General features: G+C 52.5%; 1 protein-coding gene across 9 annotated transcripts in view; it reads left to right on the top strand.

Annotated features, from left to right (window-relative positions):
* LOC136100286 (sodium/potassium/calcium exchanger 3-like) overlaps positions 1–21,938 on the top strand; it is a 189,013-nt gene that overhangs the window by 113,303 nt on the left and 53,772 nt on the right. For 2 of the 9 annotated variants that reach the window (XM_065835227.2, XM_065835226.2), the window contains exons 1-2: positions 15,771–15,852; positions 16,871–16,966. The exons of 4 other annotated variants lie outside the window; for them this stretch is intronic. Coding sequence is in view for 1 of the 5 variants with exons in the window: in XM_071805569.1 (XP_071661670.1) it covers positions 14,000–14,041 (42 nt within the window). In the remaining 4 variants the exon portion in view is untranslated. Of the gene's footprint in view, positions 1–13,984; positions 14,042–14,309; positions 14,330–15,718; positions 15,853–16,870; positions 16,967–21,938 lie in introns of those variants that run through there. 3 more of the 9 variants (XM_071805569.1, XM_071805570.1, XM_065835225.2) reach the window with 3 other exon arrangements.

The raw sequence follows: 21,938 nt of genomic DNA, 5'->3' as shown, positions 1-21,938 counted from the left end.
TTATCCAGGTTTGGGAAGCATCTAACTTCAGGAAAGCTTCAAAAAAGCACAATTTGTTTAAAGCAACAGATTTTGTAATGTATTTATATACTTAAAATTACTTCATCGTGGTGAATTTTAGGTAGGTTTTTGTTTTACTTTTTCTAGCAGCCTTGTAGAACAAGTTTTTAAATCTTCCACAGAACAACCTGACAGAAGTCTTGTCAATACGATCCTCATCTGCTGGGTAGGATTTGAATGGTGCTAAAAGTCAACATGATAACTTTACAGCAACAATTTAATACAACCTTTTTATTGCCAGTTGAGGGAAAACATGACACTTTCACAGAACGCCCACCCCCGTGCAAGGGGCCCGGGGCATTTGCACCTTATCCCGGGCCTGATTCAGTCCTGGTGCGCTCGGGCAGGCTCTGCTCGGGCAGGCTCTGCTCGGGCAGGCCGCGCTCGGGCAGGCTCTGCTCGGGCAGGCTGCGCTCGGGCAGGCTCTGCTCGGGCAGGCTCTGCTCGGGCAGGCCGCGCTCGGGCAGGCTGCGCTCGGGCAGGCTCTGCTCGGGCAGGCTCTGCTCGGGCAGGCTCTGCTCGGGCAGGCCGCGCTCGGGCAGGCTCTGCTCGGGCAGGCCGCGCTCGGGCAGGCTCTGCTCGGGCAGGCCGCGCTCGGGCAGGCTCTGCTCGGGCAGGCTCTGCTCGGGCAGGCTCTGCTCGGGCAGGCCGCGCTCGGGCAGGCCGCGCTCGGGCAGGCTCTGCTCGGGCAGGCTCTGCTCGGGCAGGCTCTGCTCGGGCAGGCTCTGCTCGGGCAGGCCGCGCTCGGGCAGGCCGCGCTCGGGCAGGCTCTGCTCGGGCAGGCTCTGCTCGGGCAGGCTCTGCTCGGGAAGGCTGCGCTCGGGCAGGCTCTGCTCGGGCAGGCTGCGCTCGGGCAGGCTGCGCTCGGGCAGGCTGCGCTCGGGCAGGCTGCGCTCGGGCAGGCCGCGCTCGGGCAGGCTCTGCTCGGGCAGGCTGCGCTCGGGCAGGCTGCGCTCGGGCAGGCCGCGCTTGGGCAGACCGTGCTCAGGCAGCTCTAAAGCTGCAAGTCAGGGAAGTACCAGAGCCCACGCTTACCCTGGAGCACATACCTTGTGCTGCCATATGCGAGTTAATTCGTTTGGTGTTCTCTTGCATTGCTGAAGTGTGCCTAGTGCTTGTGTCTTTTGAATTTGAGGATCCTTTTTGCTTTTGGAGGAGGTGGAAAAAGAATTTTGCATGGCAAGCTTTGAGCTAAGGTAGCACAGCAGGAGTTCTCTCCTGTGTCCCAGCTCCGTGCAGCTGCATCTGTGCACGTAAAGGTGGTGAAGTATGGAGGGTTCCCACCCAGGACCCTCTGCTGCTGCTGACTCTTGAGCCAGCACTTACAATTAGTTGTGAGTCATGTTGCAAAACAAGGCGTTTATATTGTGACTTTGAGTCCTGGTGCAGCTTGCGTGTAAGTAGGATTATTTCTGGCAGAACTATGGTAATGGAAGACAGTTTGTGGGACCTGGTCCTGTGTTTGTTACTTGTTGATTTCACTTTGTTGAGGAAGGTTGATTTTCTGTAGAGTGCTGCACTGTGCCTGTAGAAGCCAAACGCAGTCCCTAGCAGAGGGCAAACCTCCTTCTGGCTGTTACAGCCTTAGAACTGCATCTTGTAGTGTTCTTAGCAAATGTTAAAATAACAAGAACTAAGCTGTCTGGTAAGGGAAGAGGGGACTGAGAGTGGAGGAGTGCAAGGGAGAAGATAAACCCTGCAATATGTAGAGGGCTTGAGTTTTCCTCCTGCGATCTGCAAGCGCGGCGTGCACCGTCCTGCCCCGCAGCGCAGGCACAGCTGTGCGGCCAGATGTGCTCAGGTGCAGCTATGTGGCCAGATGTGCTCCTGTGCGGCCGTGCAACCAGATGTGCTCCTGTGCAGCTGTGCAGCCAGATGTGCTCCGTTGCAGCTGTGCAGGCGTGCGGAGCCGCTGCCCCGTCCCGCTCCGCCGCAGACGCCGGTCACCGCAGCGCTGTCCGCCTGGCGGAGGGACGGTGGCTCCTGGCGCACAGCTGCTCTGGCGGGCACGTCCCTCTGGGACCTCAGGCACTGTTTTTGGGAGGACTTCTGATGGAGATGTCGCGGCGTGCCATTTTTTATTTCAAAACCAGGCATCCCTGTGCACCCAGCAGCCACCTGCTTGTTTCCTTGAGACTTTATCTTGCTCGTTGTGTTGCAAGGGTTCAAGATTTTGCTTCCACTTCCTATCTCTTATCAGGACCGCTCTGGCCTTGGAGGCTGACTCACGTCCGTAACACAGCTCAGCACTGGGCCAGCACAAATAGGATTCTTGATCCAGGGAATTGATGGCAGGAAATGCAACCAGATCTTTGCCTGGCACACCAGTCTCAAACAACCAGACTCCAAAACAGTCTAAGCCTGCTGCCTGCCTTCAAAATGTCCCAAAGCACTGAAATGACCCCTTGTGACACAGTACATGGGAAGACTTCTCGTGTACTGAGATGTCTTTTCAGAGACTCTTCAGAGGCAAATTTGCACATATGAGAATACTTTATCTTAAGTGGCCTCAAAATGAATGAAACGGGTACAGCCCTGCTCAGTTCCTGTTATGCAGAGACACTTATACAATTATAATTGGCCTGATTAAATGATTATAGGTCTGACCTGGGCCTTTTCTGCTTTATGAAGCCAGATGATACTATACTGGTTTTACTGAGGAACACAGTCATAAGTTCGTATAATTCATTTTTTTTAAATGTATGAAAGTAGATTTGTATTCCAGCAACATATATATGTATATATATGTGTGTGTGTGTATATATATATACACACACTTCACCTAGTACATCCACTGTTGTATAAATGAAGCCCTGCAGTAAGCAGCTGCCATCTGCATAGGAATAAAGCCCTGTCATGGCAACTGCTAAGATGCTATGTGTATCAGTATTTAAAATAGTCTTACACACATCTATTTATAAATGCAAGAGATGGTTACTAGTTTTTATTTGTTTCCACATTGTATTAGCAAGGTTTTGTGAGTGATGCATGGCAGCTGCGTATCTATAATATAGCAGGTTAAAAGCTTAAACAGCTTTTCGTTGTACATTTGGCAATATTTCTAATTGTAATTATTGTTAGTGATCTGAAATTCTAGTTGCATTTTCTGAACATGCAGACACCTTTAAGAAAGAAAAAAGCACGTGTGAGACATTGAGGAGGTCAGGAAATTCTGCACTGAAGTATTTATACGTTTGATGTATTTATTGATGGTACACTGAGAGCTGAGCCCCTGGCTGGAGAAAACATTCCCCGTGCTGGCAGGAGATTCAGGAGCCCAGTCTCAGTCTCCACCTGGAGACAAGGGCAGGTTTTCCTGAGGCAGGGACCGAGCGGACCGAGCCACTGCAGGCATCGTGCTGTCCTGCTGAGGCCACGGTTGGTGCTGAGACCTCTCGGGTGCTCGTGTGACTTGTATCAGTAGAGCAGCTGAGGGACGCTGAGAGACCCAAAGGTGCTTCTGCAGGGCTCGCCTCTTGATCTGTAGGAGCAGACGTATATAAATAGCAAATACTCGTTGTGCTCTAATGTTTGTAATATCACTGTCACCAGGTACCATTTGCAATAATTAAAATTCATGTTTCATAAGATACCAACGAGTAGGGTTTGGTGGTTTTTATATAGTTTTAATTTTCAGTGAGGAAGTAATGTTCTCCCGCCGGGTTTTCCCAGCTCCCTGGTTCAGCGTGAAGATCTCCCTCCGAACACAGGTCAGCTCTTATGGACTTGAGGATTTCTCAGATTAGAGAAGCAAAAAGGGGAAGACGCAGGCGGATTGCACAGAGTACTGTGTCAGCCTTTTGTAAAGGTTTGTGTAATCTTCAAAATCCGCATAACGTGGCTTCCCCATCCTGTCCAGTGCAGAGCTCAGCCGCATTGTCTTTGGTTCTCAGAAACAACACTTTTCTCACAGTAATTCTCCCTGGCGAGCCAAACCCCATGCGTGTAACATGCATTTCTGTATCCCGGAATTGTGTCGTGAGGTTGCACGATGCTTGGGTCAAGTGAGCAGGCACAGAACTTGAACTACAGTTCTTGAAAGAAGCCAAAGCAAGATGTTTGTGGAATAACTTTGTTCTAAAGGGTTTTTTCAAGCTGGATGGCAGAAGCAAAGGACACGAGTAGGATTCTGTAGAGTCACATGGCATCACAAAGAGCTGCCCATTGTGTTATGGGGATACCGGCAGGTTTTGCAGGGGCTGCCGTTGTGCGGCAGTTTGCCCGAATACTCTTTGATCTTTACAACTCCTGTCCTCCTGATGAAAGGTTTCTCTTCCCGGTGAGAAATTCCACATCCCTTTATCAGGGAGAGGGAGAAAGACGCCAAACAGCTTCGCAGGTATGCACTTTATCTGTTACGTGAACGGTTGCGTGGCCGTCGGTAGCAGTCTCTATGCCTGAGAGCTGAGCTGGCGGGCAGCGAACTTTGCTTGTTTGGAGGTTTAGGGACAAATTTTACTTAATGTTCCCTTAAGGAATGGTTTGATTGACTTCGCTGTCCTTGTAAAGCTGTGAATCATTACTGGGCACTTAGCGCAGGCAGCATTTGTAAGAGGTGACTAAAGGAATGATAGATCAGGTTCATCCTCACATTGAGTGTTTTCAAGACTGAAACCAAACGAGGAAGATGTTTGTTGGGGTTTGGGGATTTTGGTTTGGTTGGGTCTGTGGTTTGGTTTCTGGTTTGTTTTGTTGTGTTTTCCCCGTCTGTTGAAGTCCTGTGCGGTTGGAGTCTCTGGTGAGCTCTGGCGATGTTCGGCTGTTCCTGTTGTGCGGTTGGAGTCTCTGGTGAGCTCTGGCGATGTTCGGCTGTTCCTGTTGTGCGGTTGGAGTCTCTGGTGAGCTCTGGCGATGTTCGGCTGTTCCTGTTGTGCGGTTGGAGTCTCTGGTGAGCTCTGGCGATGTTCGGCTGTTCCTGTTGTGCGGTTGGAGTCTCTGGTGAGCTCTGGCGATGTTTGGCTGTTCCTGTTGGTAAGCGCCCATCGGAGCCGCGGCCGCAGGGCCGTGCCGGAGGGCAGCGCCGGTGCTTCTCTGGGGTCCGGGCGGTCTGGCCGCAGACCGTGTGCCGAGCAGCCCACGGGCGCAGTCTGGCTCTGCGGGCAGTGGGAACTCATACACTGATAAACCAGGCTTAGCTGGAACGGAAGGCACACAGGCCTGAGCTCCGGGGCCCTGTCCTCCTCCCCGCTTGCCCAGCGGTCTCGTGGAGCCGCTGCCGCTCGCTCAGCGCTCTGTGCGGCTCCCGTGGGCGCACCAGCGTGGCCGGAGCCTCGGAGCCCACGGCCCCGCTCACGCGGTCTCCAGGCCGTGATGTAACCGAGGTTTCTCTGAACCGTGCGCTGTGAGTTCTCTGCTTCACCGTGCAGTCGCGGCATCAGAGCTGCAGGAAGCACAGCAATAGAAGTGATGGATACGAGCACCTTTTGTGTGAGTTGGGATCAAAAGGCTCTGGGTTCCCTTTCACTGAGTGGGAAGGTTCTGTGATGCTTCTAACCCTAAAGAAGAAAACGCAGGTGGAGCTGAGTGCAGATGCGCATATCACGTACGCTCATTTACAGCCAGCCAGCAAACAAAGGGTCAGTGGTTTCTAGTAATATGATTCTACTCAAAATAGCTTTTTATTAAGTCAGCTTACAAGTGTTAAAATGGTGGAGCCACAGACAAAACATTCGTTACCTTTTGAAATGAGTTACAATGGTTTTGTCATACTTGTACAAGTATTATAAGGTCAGTTCTTCTGTATGTTTTACAACCTGTTGTAGAATAGTCTTCTATGCATAGCTGTTCCACTTGACTGTGTAAGTTACAGATTTAACAGAACTGAAAGCATGCATTTTTTCTCTGTTTGCTGGTAACCTATGGAATTAGAAACTTATATTTCCGTGTTTTTAATGTGTTATACTATAAACAAAATTCACAGCACTATTGTCTATGGAATATCGAGAAGTTTTATTAGAATGAATTACTTTAAATGTTTTGTTGTTTGATTTAATAATGTGTCAGACATCTACACTAAGGCAATATAATGTTTATCAATAAAAATCTCCTCTCTTTGTACTAACTGGACGCTCAGGGTGTGCTTGGACGCAGGAGCAGAGCACCCCTGCGGGTCACAGTCCCAGTGCCGTGTTCACTTCGGGCGCAATTCTGAGGGCTTCGTACCACTTGTTTGACCTGTTTATTGAACTAGGCAGTGAAGGAAGAAGAAAAGACAGGTTTTGTACGTTGTGTTTCCCCCGCCGCTTGACGTGTGTTGGCTGCGAAGGTGCGTGCAGCACGGTGGTTCATGGAGAAGTCGGCTGGCTAGTGCGACCGTGTCTGAGTCCCTGCGGAAACAAACACTGAGAGGGTTCTGAATGTTATTGTGTAGTGAGTCAAATTCCGCTCTGTTACAACAACAGACGTGGAATTACCGCGCTGAGGTTACTCTCTTCCAGACACGGGGCAGCGGGAGCTGGTGGTCACTGCTCCAGCTGGAGGACTTTGTTCAGCCACCCACAGCCGCGCTTGTGAGATCCAGTCCTCCCTCTGAAATCATTTGTGGAGTAATATTTTCAGTAAAGCTTGGAACAATAATGCGGAGTTGCTGTGATTACAGCTCCGATGCAGCCAGTTTCCATCACAGAAAGCTGCAGAAAAGCCGCGCAAGCTTCTAGAGTGAAGCACCGGTTCTGCCTCTGTGCTCCGCACCAGCTGGCAGAGACGCAGCTCCAACCCAAGCCGAGCTGCCTTGGCGCAGGACTCTTCCTCCTCTGCCTCACAAGCAGGGGGGACACCCCTGAGCTCCCCTCCCAGGACACCTGCTGGGGAACAAGGGCTTGAGGTCCTTGCACGAGAAGACGTAACCGGGACTGGCTACCTCGCCTAAAGCACCTTTTTTACGACTTTGTAAGAGACGCTGCCAAGTGATCTCTTTCTTCGAAGCAGCACCGCGTCCGCAGGAAGCAGCGGTATGTCATGGGCTGAAGAGGTTATTTATTTACGCTTCTGCAGCTATGTCCGTGTGCAGGAGAGCCCTGCGGTGCAGAAAAGGCACACGTGCTGAACCCGTGTCTATGTCCGTGAGTACAGGGATGAGGTGCAACCTTTGATGTTAATGCAGAAAATCTCTTTCAGCAGTGCAAGCCCAGCAGCTGTCTTGAAAATATTGTCCACTGGTTCGATTGTTTGCTTTCCAACTCTGTGTGCTGGCAACGCAAAAAGTACGTTGGAATCCTCATGGATGCTGTGGAGACTTCCCCGTGACTAGTTTTCTGGTTCAGAGATAATCTCGCTTTTCGTCACAGTTCAGAGCTGTTCTGCTGGCTGTTGGACTCTGAAGATGCTCCCGCTCCCTGCCCCGGCCAGGGGGATGTGCCAAATATGCATCTTCTTTGATTCAGTCTTGTGATTACTTCGGCTAAGAAAAAATGTGTAACTTACAGCCTGGGAAGTTAGAAATTGGTTTTCAGAGGTCAGGGGGAGTAACTGAATTTCTAGCTGCTTTTGTTTAAGTTGGGGAAGTCAGAGCGTTAGGGCAAGCCATCGTTGCTGTTGCTGGAGGAGCTATGGAGGAGTGTGTGTTTCATAGCCACGCGTTCACTCTGCTGTTTTAGAAGCCGTTGCTGTGCCATCTTCGCTGTTGTTCTTCAGCCGTGACAAACCTCGCCTCAACAACGTGGGGAATCTTTGGTGCAGAGCAAAAAAGAAACAGCAGAGCAGAAGTAAAAAGTGGTGAAAAGAGAAATAACCCTCCTCTCCCACCCCACCATCCTCATCCATCACGAAGATGCAAAACTAGGGCACAAATCCTATTTTCCTTTTGGAGGTCAGTTCTGGCTTGCTTTGCAGAGGCCCAGCTTGTGTCTTTGCCACCCCAAAAAGCTATTTGCTTTGAAATACCAATTCAGACATGAGAGGTCTTTTCTCTGTAAGTTGCAGTTAATGATTTCCAATTGATTCCGATCTGTTGCTGATTGAACCATTTGCTGATTGAACAAAACCACACCTGCCTGTGTTGTCAGCACAATGTCCTCTGATGGGTAACTGCAGCCTTTGGGCTCCTGCTTCGGGAGTGGTGTTTGCAGGAGCACTGATTGATGAATGGCTCTGCTGCTGCTGGTGAGAATGGCTCCCAGCGCCAGCGTCCTTCATTTGGCAGCTTGGGGTGCCAGTCGCCGTGCAGCTCCTGGAGCCGCCGCACTGCGGTGCCAATGGGAGCACAGGGGCTCCCGGACCTCCTGCTCTCCAGAGAGCTCCTGCAGCAGAGGTGACACTGCAGTGCCCCCGCACACAGGGCTCCGGCACCTCCTGCTCTCCAGAGAGCTCCTGCAGCAGAGGTGACACTGCAGTGCCCCCGCACACAGGGCTCCGGCACCTCCTGCTCTCCAGAGAGCTCCTGCAGCAGAGGTGACACTGCAGTGCCCCTGCACACAGGGCTCCGGCACCTCCTGCTCTCCAGAGAGCTCCTGCAGCAGAGGCGACGCTGCGGTGCCCCCGGAAGGGCAGCGTGCAGACACGGCACTGGGACAAGCTGCAGGTACGCCGGTTGTGTGCTTTCCCTCCCCGCTGCAATGGCGATTGCCCTTCTTGGCATCGCTGAGCATTGCCCGCTTCCCCTCCAGCTGCTCGGGGTGCATTGAGCGAGAGGAGGCCCATCTCAGCCCCTGAGCCGGGGAACAAGCGGCGCTCTGTAGCTGGTGGGAGCCTTCGCGGTGCCAAGAGGATCGCTGGGGAAGAGCAGCACAGAATAAACAAAAACAAATACCACAGCCCGGAGAGAGCAGGTGCAACGAAACCACTCCAGACCAGAGCAGTTGCTCACTGCGACTGCTCGCACAAGAAGATTTTACAAGTGAGCCTTTAAAGAATGAATGAAAAGAAAAAAGAATTGGCATAATAATGTATTAGCTGCTGTGGAAATGTCTCAACCAAGTAACGTTAAAAGAGAAATGCACTGTTATCTTTCTCTGTGCGATCTTAAATCAACACTTGTCCTGCCTAAAATTCTTTCGTGCTAACTGCAGTGGGAGCTTGGATTTTAGAGGTGTATCTTCTAATGTTGCAGACAATGCCATCCAGGGCATGTAGACTCACAAATAGCAGCAGGAATGCTATCCATCGCTAGTGACAAAGCTTGCTGGGTTCAGTGTTAATAACTGGTTCATCACATATGCATTAGGCCTGTTGGGATTTGCTCATTTTCAGCATCTGCTTCCAGCTTTCCAGAGGATGCTCTGGGTCAGATATTGGTGGATAGTTTTGTCTCCACTGGAAAATAATGGCTTTCTGTATACACCTTATTTCCTCTGTCAGTCTGCTCGATCGCTTTCATCCGTGCAGCACGGCACGGATTACCGGTGGTCTCGCTAATCCTCAACCTCAAGGACTCCACTGTGGCTGTGATTAGAGCAGCGATACACTTAGATAGCAGATTAAAATATTAAACCTAACAGGCCAGATCCTGACACCCTTATTCGAAAAGCTACTTAGTGTGTTACTGAGATGCTCCCGTTCAGACCAGGCTGTCTGTACAGCACAGGTCTGCGCTGATTGTGTCTCAGGCACGCGGCCCCGTCGCAGCTCTGTCCTCGCTCCTGGCTGTCGCAGCTCTCTCCAGACTGAAGATTAAGCACCAGATACAAGTAGGTAGCAATCCACTGGGTTCTGTGACCGTAAATACTTATGGACCTGGACTCACCTGTGCTATATTTTAGCTACTGTATTTTCCTCTTGCTTCCTGCCATTTGACTTCATAATTGTTTACTGTTCTGCGGAACGGTAACAATATTTAGTGGTGCTTTAGACCAATATTGTGTATCTCTGTAAAGGGTTTTCTTGTGGTTTATACACAAACTTGCTCCCCGCAAGGGCTTCAGTGCTCAACCCCCGGAGATGGCTCAGACTGCAGGGCCGCTCACCGGCGTCTGCGCCAGCCGACTGCCGCCCGCCTCTGCCGCTCGGAGCCGCTTGTCCTCAGGCTGATGGCCTCGTGTGCCTTGGCTGTTTGCACAGGCAGCTCCAAACTGAAGGCAAAATCCTTGACTATAACTTCAGAGCACATTGAGAAACGTTGATACTTCCACTAATAAAGACGGGAGCTGTCAACACCGCTACAGGCACTGTCCCTCCCCATGGCCGCAGGCAGCCTGGCTGCCGACCCGCAGAGGCAGGGCCGGGTTCTCCAGGTTTGTAGTGCTCGGGTTCAGCCGCCGAGAGATAATAAAGCAAATTCCTGATGCTACCTTAGAAGGGCATTGCTGGTGGGAACAAAAATGCACATGCGGGCATAGTGAAGCGGTGGAAGTCTTGGGAAACAGTGGGTGGATGTTAACAGTATTAATTAAGAAGCAGAAGCTACCTTAGTCATATTTTTGTTGGGTCAATTAAGCAGTGCACTGTTAAAACATCATGCTGAAGTGACAAATCATTAGTTGGTCACAGTGCTCCCCAGTGATCAGTTTTCCCATAAACTGCTGTGGTGCATGTCGCTTCTTATTGTAACTGGACATTTGAAGCACAGATTACTTTGTTTAGCAAACAATTCTATGGCCAGGCTACCAACACTGTTCTTTCCTCTTCTCCAGTGGTGTTGTGAAGACGAAAGGATGACTCTCAAACGTTACTTCCCTGCAAGCCCAGGCAGCTGTGAGGGAAGGACTGGAAGCGCCAGCCGGTGTGTTCTGGAAGGTGGTGAGAGCGCGTTCTCGTTTGCCGGTGCCGCAGCCACCGCAATGCAGGCAGAGCCTGGTTCACTCGGTAGCTGGTGCGTCCGAGTGGTTTAAAACTGGTGTCCAAATCGAAGCATCCCAAGCCGCTGTGCTTCAGTGGTGGAACGGGGGCAGCTTTGGTGACTCAGAGTTCAGGTGGAGTGCAGCAGTTGCCCAGATACAGGCCCTGCACCCCTTCCCTCCTCCTTGCAGGGTGTCCCATAAAAAAGGCACACGATCAGCAGAGGTATCGGAACATGGCTCTGATCTTCCCCGGTTCCTGAGGGTTATTCACAGCTAGTGTCTGGCAGCCATCCTCTCCCTGGACAGAGGTCCCGTCATTACCCCCATGTCACTTTGCCTCGGGTTGTAGAGTAAGGAATAGCTTTGGCCCATGCACAGCTGGAACGAGCTTTCCTTGGCAGCTGGAGGCATGTTATTGCGCCTGCCCCTCTTGCTCCCTGCTCTAATGAGGCTGCCGGTGAGGAGATGGGATCAGATGCCGTGGCCCGTGCGTCTCCCCGCGCGGTGCTCAGGCGGGGCAGGATGTGTCTGGTGCCCCTTGCTCGTGGTCTGTGCTCTGCAGGGCTTCTGGGAAACCTGGGCTCTGGTCCACGTGTCAAAGTGTTCCTGCATCCCTGTGCAGATACGTGTTTTATTTGAATACCTTTTTCAAAAAAGTACTTGAGGAAGGTAAAAAGTAAGTGCCACTGAGCTGGAAATGCAGTTACGCAGCGTTTCAGCTTGTGCGCTTCCTGGCTGTCAGGAGGACGCAGGAAGACGCAGGAAGACGCAGGAAGACTGGCCGCTGCCGGAGCTCTCAGCAGCACCCCACGATGGGAATCCGTCTTGGTGTGGGGCAGTGTCGCGAGGCTGCTGGCCACATCTCCCTTCGTAGGATGAGGCTGGGAGTGTTGAACTTCAGAGCACATGGAATAATGAAAGAGTGATTTCTTCCCATGGTTGTAGTGACTAACGGTCACAAGCAGCAGATTCCAGTCCTTTGCAATCAACCCTAAAGAAGGGAAAGGAAAAAAGCAGCAGCAGAAAGATTGGCTCTGCGATGAGCAGAAACTAGAAGACACGTTTTCTCCTTCCTTGTTGCAGAGGCCATATGATGAGGCAGAAGTGACATGGGGCTTATTCATAACATTTGTCTAGCCTGATTTTGATCCCATTTGTGTAGCCTTTAGTTCAGTAAATGCAAGAATGCTGTATGGGCTTATCTGGGTACAGAGGCAAGTTTTTATGCAATAGGAACTTGATCAAAGTATGGTAATGAGGATGAGAAGCAAAAAGCAGAAGAGGAGAACTACTGTGTTGTCTCAAAAGGGAGAATGGACCAGTACGACGTAAGTCCCAGCTCTGAAGCTATTTCTTTGCCTGACGTGGGTGTCTGTGCTTGTGGAAGTGGCGAGAAGCAGCAGCCAGATGGAGTGGAAGGGTTCAGCCTTCTCAAAACCCACCCTCCGGGACTAAGTCACATCCTTTGCCCGCTCTGTTCATCCGAACATGGCTCTGTCAGTGCCAGACAGCAACAAGATTAACCACTTTCTCATGTGCAGGATTCTAGCATCACGTCTTACCAATTTCAGGCCCCAGCAAATTAATGATCAGCATTTTTTATCTTCACATTGGCAGAATTGCTCAGCCTCAGGCTGTTTGAGAGGTCCAGGACCATTCTCGTACCAGACGCAGGGAGCACCCTCGCCCGCAGTGACGTTAGGTGTTCTCCTCACGCTGAGCAGTGTAACGTGACCAGGAGGCTGCTCTTGAAGGGGAAATCACTCTTTCAGGAGGCAAGGGGCAGGATGGCTGTGCCACGTGCAGCGGGCAGGCGAGGGGCAGGACGGCTGTGCCACGTGCAGCGGGCAGGCGAGGGGCAGGACGGCTGTGCCACGTGCAGCGGGCAGGCGAGGGGCAGGACGGCCGTGCCACGTGCAGCGGGCAGGCGAGGGGCAGGATGGCTGTGCCACGTGCAGTGGGCAGGATGGCTGTGCCACGTGCAGCGGGCAGGCGAGGGGCAGGACGGCTGTGCCACGTGCAGCGGGGAAGCGAGGGGCAGGATGGCTGTGCCACGTGCAGTGGGCAGGATGGCTGTGCCACGTGCAGCGGGCAGGCGAGGGGCAGCGGCGGAGCTCCCCGAGCCAGCCCGAGCCGCAGCAGCAAGGCCGTGTTGGAAGGGCTGCTCTGGGAACCCCCAGACGGGGCTGCCCTGGCCTGGAGTCCCGCTGCACGTCTGAGCTGGCTCTGCCTGAGCCCAGGGACACGGAGCTCCTGCTGTGGGATGTCCCTGGGCACGCTCTTCCACCCAGCTTTTTGAGGTTTGTGTCTCTCCTGTGGCTTCTGACCATATGAAGTTTTGGGGTATGTGGCTTACATGGTCAGGACAGCTGTCTACCGCAGCACTAGTGAGTCCTTAACTAGGAGGTGCTCTCTGTGGCACCCAGATTTTGAAGAAGATGGAATCTCCTCTGGATCCCGAAAATGAAGAGGTGGAACACGGAGAGCGTCTGCCTGCCTGCACACGGCAGGTCACGCCTGAGCTCAGAACAACTCGGGATCCCAATACCAGCCTTGCTACAGCTTGCAGAACAACTAGTTGGCTCAGTTCTTTGGGTCTTGTTCACTTCTTGGTTTGTGGGTTTGTTTGGTGTTTTTTTCTTCCATGGGTGTGAGTTTATATGTCCCCTCTGCTCGCTGTATGAAAAAGTCATTGGGAAAACAAAACAGCTAGGTCTGTTTTGCTCTTAAGCAGTTTTTGCTGTGCCTTCTTCATGCAGTTTGATTCTCATCTCCCTCCTCCTCTGTTATAAAACACAGCTGAGTGCCAATGTTGTTTTGCAAATCAGAACAAGAAATACAACTTACAGCCCAAAGTGTAATATGCACAATACTGCCAAGGGATAAGGCTTTGAGTGTACTGAAGCGATCGCTGTCATGTGCTATAAACTGAAACACAGGCTGTGTTTTAAGGTGAGAAAAGATCACTCTGAAGTTACCAACGAACGTGCCCGGGCTCTGGAGGGCTGGGGGACGCAGGTGCAGCAGCGTGTTCAGCGCACAGGAGACAGAGCTGCCAGCGTGGGACAGCAGATCCGCGAGTCTGTTTCCTGGCCCCCAGTATCTGCTCGAGGTGCCGGAGGTGCCAGTAACGCTGTTTCCTCTGTTCTTGCAATGGAAATAAGAAACGTCTTTTGCTTTTTAGAGCTGAAGTACATGCTGCCCAGGCCCAGTCAAGACCAGATGACATGGGAAGGCCTCCCTCGCTCAGAAAGGTGAACAGCACAGCGGTGAGCAGCTGGAGGAGGACAAGTGCCATTTCTTGTCTGGACTGGTCAAATCCTCAAGGGCATCCCTCCAATATTTGAAGCCTTCAGCCTCCACATTGCTCTCTGCTCCACACCCATGTGATGACAAATATAGCCCAGCAATTCAGGGCTTGGAAAAATTTGCTCTTCTGCAGGCTCGCTGTATATGTGGAAAGTCACGCCAAGCTCATGCTCACAGCTGGATGGAGTGGGCTCTCAGTTAGGGATAAATAAGAAACACGAGCTGTGAAACTTCACCCAGTATCTCAGGTACATGAAAGGCTGTATGTGCAAGGTCTTTTCCAGTAATTTCCTCCTGTCCTTGGAGCTCAGTTCTGCTCCAGTTTGGCCCAGCTGGCTATGTCCCGACCTGCCTCTCATTTACTACCTCTTGTTTGCTCCTTTTCTTCTGTGGCTGGTGGGCACCTTACTGAACTGCTCCCAGACGCTCTTGGGGGCAGCGGTGTCTCCTCTCTCCGTACGGGTATCCAGGGGCTCTGACCATGGCGAGCCAGGCGCTGCAACCCTGGGCGTCAGTACCATCCACTAGGCCACCCGGGTAAACACCAGCAGCTTCCAGGGCAGCAGGACTGAAAAGGCGGTCACAGAATCCCGTGTGCTAAACGCATTTTAACGTCCAAATTCTGTGTGGCACACGTGGCAGGTGGAGCGAGAAGGCTCCAGCTCGCAGGACTCACCGGTGCTTGCACAACCAGCGGGCAGGATTGCTTCAGCTGGCTCCAGCTCACGCCAGGAAGGTTTCACACCTCTCTGTCAAAAGCCAGCTACAGATTACAGGGAAGCTGCAGCAAGAGAAGCTGCTCAGATGCATTGAGTGGTTGCATCCATGAGCCAGCCAGGTCTCTTACATCTGAAGATTAATGGCCACTTTCACAGAAGCTGTGCATTAATGTAAATGCCATCACCCTGTAAATGAGACAGCATTGTTTTGTCCTGCTTCCTCAAATCTAGGTGAGCATCTGCCTTTCATTTTAATGGTCTGAATTTTGGAATCACTATACCCCCTTTAAGTAGATTTGTCCACCACTGTGTGTCTTTGAGCATGTTCCTCATCAGTCAGCTGCTGTCTGAGGGCGGCTGCTGTCATTTTTAATTTTTCTCTATTACAGAGAAAGCGGCTGCCAGACTGGAGGGAAAATCTTCCAGTCTTTTGTTATTGAAATAGCTTGCACTGAAATAAATCTAATAAGCTTGTGAAATAGCGTTAGGATCCTGGAATGGACTGTGGAACATGCACATCCTAATGACATCGGTGCTGCAATTTATTTTCTCCAGTTCGTTAGCTGCAGTGAGAAGAGCAGGCGGGACGAGCCCTGCGGCCGGCACGGCAGGCGGGTGTGTGAGAGGAGCCCCTTCCCGGCAGGGCCACCCCGCGCTCCGGGAGCGCCCCTGAGCCGCCCCGGCTCTCCGCCCGCTGCCCCTGCTGCGCCACCGGCCCTTCCGCTGCGCCCGGCGGGGGGCGCGGGGCCGGGGGCGGGACGGCGGCGGGAGGAGCGACGCGGGCAGCTCCCGCGCAGCCCCGCCCAGCCCCGCCCCACCGGCCCGGCTACGGATCGCGGCCAGCTCGGCTGCGCGGAGCGCCTGCGGCCCGGCGGCGGGGGGGAGCGGAGCGGAGGCCCGGGAGCAGAGCGGGAGGCGGGCGCAGGCGCTGCCCCGGGGAGCCGGCTCCGGGTGAGGGGCGGGCACGGAGCCGCGGCCCCTCCTGGAGCCGCGGCCCGGCGGCGGCTCCGCCAGCGGCTCCGCCAGCGCTGCCGGTTGCTGGCCGCCGTGAGGTAAGGGCCGGGGGAGGCTGAGGCGCGCTGTGCTGAGGGGCCGCTTGAAACCGCCTCCCGAAACGGCGGCCGAGGGAGGGAAGGGAGGGAAGGAGGGCCGCGGAGCGGGCCGCGGCGGCCGCTGGTTCCGCGGAGCAGCGCGCTGTGCCCGCCGGGCCGCAGGTGAGGAGCCGGGCTGCAACCGCCGCGCTGCTTCCCCCTGAGGCCTCGGCCGGGGAGCTCCCGCGGGACGCGCTCCAGGGCCCGCTCCCGGGCCGGTGCTCCGCGCCAGGCCTCTGCCGGGGCTCGGGCCGCTGCCGGCCCGCCGGGACCCTCCTGGCGCGCCCCGCGCCGAGCCGCCCGGCCTCGCTCCTGCTGCCCGGCCTCGCTCCTGCTGCCCGCTCCCCGTGAGGCAGGGTCGCGCAGGCTTGGCAGAAGCTTCGTGCGCGTTCGCAGCGCGGGGCTGTCCCGGCCCGGGCCCGCGGGCAGCGCAGCAGCTCGGGCTGTGCACCGGGCTTTCGCCAGGCTGAACAAAGGCTTCTCGGTCTGGGCACCTGCGTCCCTTTTCTGGCTGGAATAGGGGTTACCGGGGCCCAAAAGATGGGGGTACAACGCTTGTCTTGCCAGTTCTTCTTCTGAAATATTTCCGTATACATACCTAGGTTAAACTTTACTTTAAATCACACAGGTCCGATTTGATAGACGTAGAACAGCAGAAGGTGTACTTTCCTGCCTTAGCCTGATTCCTTTGTCTTCTCATCCTTCTATGTTACTCAGCTCTCTTTTGTTTTACTTGCTTGTTTCCCGAAGTTTAACACTTAAGCCCTTTTAAGTAAGGAGCACCTTCTTGTGCCTTTGCCAGCACAGCTCTGTTGATGAGGTTTGAGCAAAACATGATTTCCTGTTGGTATTTCTGTGTGGGCAAAAGGCCCTGGGGGTAAACAGGACAGTGCTTGCGGGAATGGGTTCTCCACTGGAACGTGGCTGGTGGGGAGCTGAGGGTCTTGCCAGGTGCCTGAGTTAGTGCGTGTTTGCCCAGGTGTGAGCTGTGGGGGTGATGAGGCCGTGGTCAGGACAGGCTGTGGACTCCAGCACTCCACGGTGACTCCAATTCAGCTACGTCTGTGCTGACTCCGTGAGTAATTCTGTGTTTTGCTCTGATAAAATGTGCAGTGTAGCTGTTGAACCAAGCTCTTACCCTTCCTCAGGTCAGATCTGTGTTAAGTCTCATTAGTTTTAGATCTGTTTAGCTCTAAAAATATTTAATTCTTAATAGCTACTTGGAACTTGAATATTTAGATGAGCAGGAAGACTACGGTAAACAGAATTGTTTGTTGATCACACAGCTATGCAACAAAATTGTGCTGTGATTCTGAAGACGTTTATGTGGTACAGTAATCCTAGGATGCATTTAATTTTATTGAATGGATTTGTATTCAATCCACTGTCTCGTTCTTTGTGTTAACTAAAACGTAAACTAAGTAATAAGCACCAGTAATATCACCAGTATTGGTGATGGAAACAGCTGTGTGGAACAAGGTTCCTGTACGTTGCTGGGAATGCACTCACCAAATTCTTTTTGAGGCTGACTCTTTTCTTCAAGGAATTTCTGTAGTTTTCAATCTGTTTATGTTGGGTAAGCTTGTAAATGTTTGGGGTTTTTGTTTGGTTTTGCCCCTGACCAGGTTTGGGATCAGACAGTGCTGCTGGAAACGGTGAGGTGTCCCCGGCGGCTCAGCCTGCAGACCCGGTTGTGCCATAGCTGTAACGTGGGTTTCCTCTTGGCTAAGGCTTCCAAAGAACAGCCAACACAAATACCAGTCCGTGCTCAGAAACTGATCCTGTTAAGCTTTAGAGTTTCGAGTTTGTCTCAAAAACTTCTAGTGGCTTGAGAAACTTTTGTGCTGGACAAGGTGCGAACCCGGTGATCTCCACTGTTGGGAGCACAGGTGGCCTGGCTGTGGATCGTGTTGTCACGAGTTTCAGTTCCGCTGTGCTGGCCGGGGCTCTGCCGGGGGCTGGACGAGGGGCGTGGGGGCTCTCGGGGGCGACCTGGCCGGGTTCCCCGTCACGCTCCCAGCCAGCCCGTGTCCCTGGGGTGGTGAGGCCATGGTCTCTGTGTGACACTGCTCTGGTTTTCCCCCCCAGCTGGCTGAAGCACCGAGTGTGTGACCAAGTGTGAGGGTTTCGATGTGTGGCAAATGAGACCAGGAAAGTTGGCTTCTCTTGCTCTCAAGTATGTCTAAGGAAGAAGACGACTGGTTCTTTTACTTAAGGCTCGGGGATGTTTGGGGTTGTTTCTGAAGACAGATCAAACGTCGTTACGAAGGCATTGAATGAGTGGTAGGGTCACTGAATTTTTCACAGGAGAGCTACTGCTTAAAAAAAAAAAATTGACAGAACTGTTCTGCCTTAACCAGTAAAAAGCTTCTGTTAGCTACTAGAATAATGTAGCTGTCACATTTTAGTGATAAGTAATGTAATTCATCTCCCAACAGCAGGAGCGAATCGGTACGGTGCTATATGAAGCAGATATGGTCTCAGTCCTTTTCTTAAGACGCGTTACCCAACCGCAGCCCCAGCTTGTCAGCCCGTAGGGTCGCGGGGGGGCTCGGCAGCGGAATCCTGGTGGTGCCCTGTAGGCGTAGTGACTCCCAGCACAGCAGCGTGCAGAAGCCTGGCTCTGTGGTCGTGTATCGCAGGCTCCATGGCCGTGCAGGACTTGCCTGTGGCTCTAAATACTCCGCGTACCATGCAGATCTCGAAAATAAGAGGTTTACATACCTCTGAGCTGTAATCAGAGATTTATCAAGCTGTGTCTCACAGAAAGCCTCTAAAATTCCCTACTTAAGAGTTGCGTGGCGAGAATGCTAAGCAGAATCAAGTGTTGCCAGTTAAACTGTTTGTTTTGTTCAGGTCACTTGTTCAATTGGTAGGGTGTATCAGGAGAGGGGACAGAAGCGTAACTAAATATTTGGCACCTTGTGTTAAGTCATTGTGTAACAAACCACAGAGGTGATGTCGTAGGAGTTGGCTGGATATGAAGCTCTAATTTCCAGTACATGTCATCTTATTTTAGAACATTGAAAACAAATTATTCCTGACACAAAAAATTCTACAGCAAGGTACTTAATGCAGTAGAGTTATCCTGTATTTTGTTATGGAGCACGTTCCTGAGAGCTGGAGAGGATGTCATGTGCGCTGCTTAGCATTTACGGTGTGCGTGATCTAGAACAGGAGCACTTAGGGTCACTAGTTTCATCTGACGTGCCACCAGCTGCAGTGACCCGGTCCTCGGGCACGCGGGCTCGGCCTGCCCTGCCCGTTCCGGGGCCGGTACCTGCGGTGCGAGCAGCACAAGGAGAGGGCCGGCAGGGCTGTGGCAGTTCTGTCTCGGCAGCGGTGAGCCGTACCGCTTTGCGGAAGGGTGGCTCCTTCCACTTCGCGCTTCTGACGGTACAGCCTGAAGTGCTTACGTGGTCTGCACCCTGTGTCGTACGTACTTGGCAGGGGAGACATTCTGTTCTGTAACCCAGCCTGTTCTAGTTTGGCTTAGGGGGCCTCTTGGAGGTGGAGCAAGACAAACAGGTACAGTCTTCGTACTGTGCCATCTTGTTCCGCGGCACTGGTGCAGAAATGGCGGGTGGTGAGGGCGCACCGGGCGCCACGGCCAGTCGCCCACTCCCGCTCCCGCGGCGGCGTGGCCGAGAGGAGCTCCCGGGCCAGGGGCGGGAGCTGGGGCCGGGGGGCTCTTGGGCTCCGCAGGGGCTGCTCCGGGCCCCACGCCTGGCGCCCGGGGATCCCCGCACACAGGTGTTGGCAGCTGACTTTCTGCAGCCCGGTGCTGCTGTCTGAAGTTAACAGGTAAAACAGAAAGCAGATTAATGTAGCATGGCATTTGCAGGATCTGTAATGTTCGGAAAATCCAGTGTTTATGAGGATCATTCCTCAACTGAAGGAGTGCAGGCCTAGTTCTGCTCTTGACAGTGAGTTTTATATCTATTCTGGCAACTTCATGGGAGTTGCTCCTGAATTTTTGCTATTACTTGTGAGTCATAGAATCAAACCCAAGAGCTTGTTTCATCCTTGTAACTTTTTGTTGCCTTTTGTGGTTTTTGAGAGTCTACACATGTAAAGCCCGTGCTTAACTCTTCGCAATACAACGGAAAATTTTGCAGGGTGGCCACAGCCATATTTCTGTCATTTTTTTTTCTTTCTCACGTAATTTATTGAAAGTTTGCTGAAAGAGTTAAATGTGTTCTCTAAGAAAAGTGACTAAAATGAATTGTCTTGTAATTGCAAGATTGATAGTATGTCCATTGGTTGTGTGCTTAGGAGAAGCTGGGAAATATTGTTGTGCAATGATTTGGAAATGGTCGTCTGTCTACTGCAGTTCTTTGAGAAGACGCTGGCTGATGCAGCAGATGTGGATATTTGGGGTTGTTTTTCTGCCTTGAGATCAGCAGAGGAAAAAATTACACATGAAGGAGAAGAAGTTGTGAGCTGCAGACACATTTTCTCAGTAGGTTCGTCTGTTTTTTTGGAAATACAGTTCCAAACAGCCCAGTTGAAAATTGCTGAGCTTAGTGCTGTGCTGTTCCCTGTGAAGCTGGTAGGGGTTCTGCCATCGGTGTGAAAATGGCAGGAGCATGGAGATCTTGCCATGATGCAGTGACAGGAGCAAAGGGAGGTTCTCTGGCAGGAATAACTGTTTTGTGATGTATAGTCACGTATGATTTGGAATTAGCGAACCTGTTTGTGGTGGGTGTTGTGTGAAGGCTGTTACGGTGCCGCACCAGGGAGGACGCTGGTCTGTGGACATGATGTGTGACAAGAGCCCGGGATGAGACAAAGGAGGGGCGTTGTTCCCCTCGTCCTGGAGCAGGGTTCCCAGACAGCCGTGTAAGTGGAAGCTCTCGGGGTGTCTGACCTGGGGCTTGTCTCTGGAGAGCGAGAGCCCCGCGTTGCACATCGGCAGATGATGTCTTCCTGCGTTCTGGGAAGTCCCAAGCACTGGGTCATTGTGTATGGTATTTAAGGGACAAACCCGTAGGTGTGAATGGCGGTTGCTCCATTACAACCAGCGGAGCACTGCATACTGACTTTGAGGCATGCTCACAGTTGTCTCCCCTATCTCATATATACAGGCTTAGATGCAGAAACAACTTTATTCTGAGGGGCTTCCCTCAAAAACCAAGCTTTTCTTGCTCCGTAATGCACCGGCTCCAGAGTGAACGTCACCTGGCGAGTGCCCGGGGCCGAACCAGCGCTCTGCACCGGGGCCCCCGGTCGGCTGGGAAAGAAAAGCTCTTGGGGCTTTGCAGTGGTTCTCTCTCTCTTTTTTTTTTTTTCCAATTTGAAATGATGTCTTTGGCTTCTGCTTTATATTTGCTGAATACAGATCCATGCTTTCCAGTAATTAGCTCCAGGGCTCTTTGACCCTGACTTTGTTGGAACATACTTCCAGCATGAAAATAACCCAGAGCCTTACTGGTTTTTCCTTCACACGGTGTGCGTTGTGTGTGCTGACATCCCCTCTCTGAACTTGTCTGAGAATCCGCAGCCTTGTCTTCTTAATACTTTGCTTAGTAGTTTCTCTTAATTGATGATGCTTTTTGTGCATATGCAAAAATACGTATTTAAATACATTTGAGGACGAATGTGTGGAAACCAGTGGAAGTGCTCGCCCGCCTTGGCTGTGTGCTCGCCGAGCGTGCCGTGCCGCTCAGCCGGGCCGGGCCGGGCCGAGGAGGCGCGAGGGCGGCAGAACTGCTGAGTTGAACAGAGAAGCCTCGGTATCGACACACGGGTTCATCTCACCTTTCCCTTCACAGACGAAGGCAGGTGTTCGGCAGCGCAGTTAGAGCTCCTGCTGGGACACAGTGCGTCGGCTGTGACCGGGAGACTCCTGGGGTTTTTGGTTCGGTGGGACGTTGTGTTCCCTGCGCGATCCCTTCCAGGCACAGCGGGGTTGTAGCGCTGGTTACAAGTGTTTGCGCAGGGCAGAGCGTGCCCTTCCGTCCCAGCACAAAGGAAAAAAGCCTTTGTTTTGCTGGCACAAATCTTCATTTGGGACATTTTGCTGGAAACTGGTGCATCGAAAGGAC

The sequence above is a fragment of the Patagioenas fasciata genome, chromosome 3 (assembly GCF_037038585.1).
Source record: "Patagioenas fasciata isolate bPatFas1 chromosome 3, bPatFas1.hap1, whole genome shotgun sequence".
Taxonomy (NCBI): domain Eukaryota; kingdom Metazoa; phylum Chordata; class Aves; order Columbiformes; family Columbidae; genus Patagioenas; species Patagioenas fasciata.
This window is presented reverse-complemented; position numbering and strand designations above follow the sequence as displayed.